At 60.6% G+C, this 5257-nt stretch overlaps 1 protein-coding gene across 1 annotated transcript; it reads right to left on the bottom strand.

Moving 5' to 3' along the window:
- Nucleotides 1-468: 468 nt before the first annotated feature.
- Nucleotides 469-2010, bottom strand: LOC129125945 (brain-specific homeobox/POU domain protein 3). Its single transcript, XM_054641656.1, has 2 exons — nucleotides 1891-2010; nucleotides 469-1374 (listed from the first exon to the last, which is right to left on the bottom strand). Exons 1-2 carry the CDS (start codon nucleotides 2008-2010, stop codon nucleotides 469-471), a joined length of 1026 nt encoding a protein of 341 aa, XP_054497631.1.
- Nucleotides 2011-5257: the final 3247 nt, after the last annotated feature.

The raw sequence follows: 5257 nt of genomic DNA, 5'->3' as shown, positions 1-5257 counted from the left end.
GAGCGGACACAGAGGAGTGAGCGGCGCCACGGCCCCCAAGCCGGGAGGGGCAGTGACAAAGACCCACCGGGCTCTCGCTGCTGCTGCTGCCCCGACTCCGGGCACCCCCAAACTTCCCCCTTGGCCTTTTCGTTTTGTCTTTTTCCTTTTTCTCCATCTTTTTTTGTTTTTTTGTTTTTTCTCCAGTTTTATCTACAAAAGCAGTCTGTACCAGTCAGAACAGCGGGGCCACTTTGCCCAGGGGTGAGGAGCAGGCACCAAACTGTTCACTTTGCTTTGGGCGCGTTTCCCTTTATTTTAAAGTTTATTTTTTCCTGGTTTTTTGTTTGGTTGGTTGGTTGGTTTTTTCCCAATTTTTTAACCCCCCCCCCAAAAAAAAAAAGCCGAGAACCCCAAGCCCTGTTCGGAAGGGCCGGGGGGCGGTCGGGAGGGCAGCACCCCCCGCACCGCTGCCTCCCAGCCCCTTCCTCAGTAGGTGGCAGAAAATTTCATCCTTTTCTGCTTCTGTCTCTGATTGCAAAACCAGACCCGCACCACGTTCTTCTTCAAGTCTAACTTCTCGGCGATGGCGGCGATTTTCTCGGAGGAGGGCCGGGGCTGCACGGCGAAATAGGCCTCGAGCGAGCGCTTCTCGGGGGCGGCGATGGAGGTGCGCTTGCGCTTCTTGTCCCCCCCCGTGTAGATCTCGGGTTTGGTCATTTTCTCCCGCTGCGCCCTCTCCGCCTCCTCCAGCCACGCTTCCAGGATGGGCTTGAGGGCCACCATGTTGTTGTGGGACAAGGTGAGCGACTCGAACCTGCAGATGGTGCTTTGGCTAAGGCAGCCCACCCCCGGGATCTTCAGGTTGGCCAGCGCGGAGCCCACGTCCGCCTGGGTGACCCCCAGCTTGATCCTCCGCTGCTTGAAGCGCTCGGCGAAGGACTCGAGCTCCCGCGGGTCCGTCTCCGTCTCGGGGCCCGAGATGACGGCGTGGGACGCGAGGCCGTGGGGGTGGGACATGTTCATGGGCTGGGGGTGGTGGGCCATGTGGTTGATGGCCGACATGTGGGAGTGCGGGTGCGAAGGCGTGGAGCCCACGTCGGGGCCCGGCACCCCTCCGAGCGGCAGGGCGGAGTTGAGGTGGTCCAGCAGCTCCCCGTCCAGGCCCTGCGAGGGCTGGTGGTGGTGGTGGTGGGGATGGTGCGTGGTCAGCACGGACGGGTGGTGCAGGTGCACGGAGGACGAGGTAGGAGTGCAGGACACGCTGCTCATGGTGTGGTAGGTGGCGTCCGGCTTGAAGGGGTGCGTTTTCTGCGACACGATATCCACGGCGGCCAGAGCCTCGGCCCCCCGCAGCAGCGTCTCGTCAAAACCCGCAAAGATGTTCCCCTGGATCTGCACGGAGGGGCGGGGAGGAGAAAAGCGGGAGCGAAAACAAACCCAGAGAGCGGGAGAGGATTAACGGGGAGCGGCGTGACGGAGATCCCGCTCTGCCCCACGGGCGCTGCCGGGGACAGGTAACGCGAACCGAGCGCTCCCCGAGCCCCCGGATAAACGCACCGCGGTGCCAGACACCGAGCGCTCTCCCTCCGAGCCGGGCACCCGCTCTGCTCTCCGGGAACAGCTCCCCAGACAGCGGCAGCGGCAGAGCCGGAGCCGTCGGGGGTCCCGCAGCCCCCGCTGCTCCAGCGCCCGCACGGAGCGGGACGGGACGGGACGGGACGGCCGGGGCTCCCCGAGCCCCCCAACCCCCGAGCCCCCTGCCCCGGGAACAGCCCCCGCCCGCCGGGGGTGCAGGACGGGAAGGACGGACCCCCCAAACCCAGCCGAAACCCAGATGCAAAGGGAAAGCAGAGTAAGTTGGCGAGGGACGGCGGGCACGGAACCTCCCGAAAGCCGTGCTGGGCTTACCTGGGGGGCGGGCAGGCAGGCTCTGCGGATGGCTTCGGAGCTGGTGTGCAGGTGCGGGTACTTGGGCTCGTGCAGGATGGGGTGCATGCTGAACGCCTGCTTGCTGTTCATGGACATCATGGTGGGAGCGGAGCGGGGCCGGCCGGGGCAGGGCAGGGTTGGGCAGGGCAGGGCGCTCCGGGCACCCGGCTCGGGGGCGCGGTATTGTCTGGCTCCGCCGCCCGGCATCAATGGCATTATAGCCCGGCCCCCCCGCCCCCCGCCCACCGGGAGGGGCCGGGGAGGTCCCTCCCAGCGCCCGCCCCCGGGCACTGAGCTCACCCCCCCTCAGACCGGGGCTCGGCCCCCCTCCGCCCGTGGTACTCCCTCCCCAGATCGCGCCTCCCCCGATCCGGTTGTAACCCCCCCAAAACCAGAGCTCCCCACCTGTCGGTGGGCCCCCCCCCAACCGCGGCTCAGCCCCCCCTCCCTCTCCGCCCCTCCCCGGCTCTGCTCGTTCCGCAGGTGCGCCCCTCTCTCTGTCACCCCTCGTCCAGCGCTGCCCGCGGCTCCGAGCCGCTTCCCCGGGGGGATCTGGGGAGCAGAGCAGCCCGGAACCCGGGGCTGAACCGGAGCCGTTCCCCTTCTCCCTTTGAAGGGAAGAACCTTGGGTCAAAAATGATAAAAACAAAGAAATCCAGAAAAGTTTCACCAACTTTCTTTTTCCCTGCTTCAGTGAATCTCCCTGTCTCATTCCCCAAATCCTCCTGTGCAGAGTCCCAGCCTGTCTGTGCAGCCTCTCCATCCTGCAGCTCATCACTGCCCCTGCACTCACCCATCCACGCCAATTTGCCCACAGCCCGCGGCGTTTCCCTCCCTCTTTCCCTCCCTGCCACCAAGGCCAGCTCCTGCCGCCACCGGGGTTTGGTTGCACTGCTGGATCAGGGGGTGGGGGTGTTGCAGCCCCCCAGAAGCTCTCAAAAGGTGCATGAGGAGTGTGACAGCCCCAGCAGCCCAGAGCAGGGGGCTGCCGAGGAGGAATCCCAGTGCCTGGGGCGATGGGGGACAGGAGAGTCCCATGCTCAGAGCAAACTTCTCCAGGGAACCAGGTGTGCTTCTCCAGCCCCAAAATCCAGCCTCGATGGCTTTGGTGCACGGAGCAGCAGAGTCAGGGGCAGGATCTGTATCCTGCTCCCTTTGGCACTCTTCTCCACAGAGCCTGAGCACAGCATCCTCAGTCCCTTCTCGGGACAGACATGGTCAGTGAATGTCACAGGGAAAGGAAAATCCTGACCTGACCCCATGACCTGATCCCCGCCTTACCTGAGAGGCTGAACCATCCCCAAAAAGATCACAGAGTGGGTTGGGCTGGGAGGCACCTGAAAGATCATCCAGTTCCAGCCCCTTGCTGTGGGCAGGGACATGAGGGAACCAGCAGAGACATTTCCTTGGTGCTGGACCTGCCCAGGGAAAGGTCAGATCCAGTGACAGGAGACTGAAAGGCACAATCACTGTGTCTGGTGATGCCCAGACTCGGGCACAGCCACCAATCCCACCATGGAAGTCCCCAAAAGCAGCCCCGTGCAGCCCTTGGCTCATGCAAAGGGTGGGGGAGAGTCCCCAGGGCTGAATCCTGACTCCAGAGAAATCCTCCTGGGGAAAACCCTGCGCCAGCATCAAGGTGCTGCCAGGGAGGCCCTGTCACCTGTCCCTGGTGGCCTGAGACACTGCCAGCCCTTCCTGGAGCATCCCCCAGTGCCAGGGACAGCAGGCCCTGCCAGGATGCTCCGGCTCTCCGGAGGCAGCAGCTCAGGAGCCTCTTCCCTTCTCCTGCTGCCAGCCCAGCTCTGAGTCAGGCCTCCCCTCTGCTCCTGGAGGCTGATGGCCAGAGGAGTCTGGAGGCTGGAATTGCCCCTTCCAGGTGCTCTGCAGTGGGATCTCTCCCCTCCAGCTGGGTTTGTGCATTCTCTCATGACTCTGGGAGCTTTTGTCTCAGGATATTCCACAGCTCCTTTTGCTGGGCTCTTCTTGGTGGCCCCTCCACCCCCACGTTTCCTCATTTTCTGCATTTCAGCAGCTCAGAGAAGGTTGGACAGAGCAGTTCAGCTCCTGGCCCTGGATTTCACTCTCCCCAAGGAAGCAAACCTGTGCCAAGCTGCATTTCACTGCTGCTCATGTAGGAAAATTGGATCAGTTGAAGTAAACAGCATTCCCTCCTTCCCATTCCTCTGTGTGCCAGCAGACTTTTCCAAACCACCAAGCCTTTGCTCTTCTCCTGTGGCAGCCCTGAGCATCCTGCCCTGAACTTTGTCCTGACAATGAACATTTTGAGCAAGGGACGCTCAGGGAGGATCCCTGAGTTCACCTCTGGGCACCCTGGCACTGACACTAAAACACAAGGACACCACAGGGACATCAAGCACCCCCTCCCAGCCCTGTTCCATGGATGAGCTCGTCCTCCCACCACCTCCTACACTGTGGATCTGTGGGCTGCTCCCAGAGGGGAAGAGAGCAGTGCCCCCATATCAAATCTCTGGGTTGAGTTGGGATTTATCAGGCTCCTCCTGGGCAGGGAAAAACAAGGAAAATCCTCCTGTCTTTGTGCAAAGATGTGGAAACACCACACAAGAAGAGGTTTCTACAGCAGTGATAATCACAAACATCTCAAGCACTTCCACAGTTGTTGCTTTAGCCCTGGGCAGCTGAGTATTGGCACTTCCATGGAGTGGGATGAACTTCCAGGGGACTGCCAGTGCTCTGCTCTGGCTTTCTGGACTAAGATGGGACAGCTCTGCAATGTTCCTTGTAGCCTTTTAACTTCTGTTCCAGCTTTCCTCCCTAACTGATCCAAAAACTGGAATATTCTAGACCCACCTCTCCCACCCATCCATATCAGCAACCCCTGTAAAGCAGGAAATGCTTCACTGGAATCAGAATTAAATAGAGGAAAGTCAGGATCCTTCCTATTAAAACGAATAAAAGCACTGACAAAGACCCTCAAGATCTAAGTCTTTGGAAAACAAATTCCTTCCAGGGTGATTCCAGCTTCCAGGCTGAGCTGGCACCTCAGCCTGGTCAGTGGCTTTGGGGACCCTTTCTGAAATAAATCCCTGTGCAGAAATAAAGAGCCAGGAGTCTCCTCACACTGTGTGCTGTGGTTCTGTGCCACAGAATGGCAAATGAGCCAACAGGGCAAGAATATTTTGGGATTCATGACCCCTACAGCCAGTGCCCAGGGCCTCTGGCTTCTCATTCCCACTGGAAAAACAATCCTGGACACACTCTCAGCAAGGTCTGAGCTCGAGAAGCTCCAGCTCTCCGCTGCCTTTTGAGGATGCCCCATAATTTCCCAGGCTGGCTCCCTGCCCGCAGCCACCAAACCCCGCAG

The sequence above is a fragment of the Agelaius phoeniceus genome, chromosome 14 (genome assembly GCF_051311805.1).
Source record: "Agelaius phoeniceus isolate bAgePho1 chromosome 14, bAgePho1.hap1, whole genome shotgun sequence".
NCBI lineage: Eukaryota > Metazoa > Chordata > Aves > Passeriformes > Icteridae > Agelaius > Agelaius phoeniceus.
Note: the sequence above shows the minus strand (reverse complement) of the source record. Positions and strands in the feature narration are given on the sequence as shown.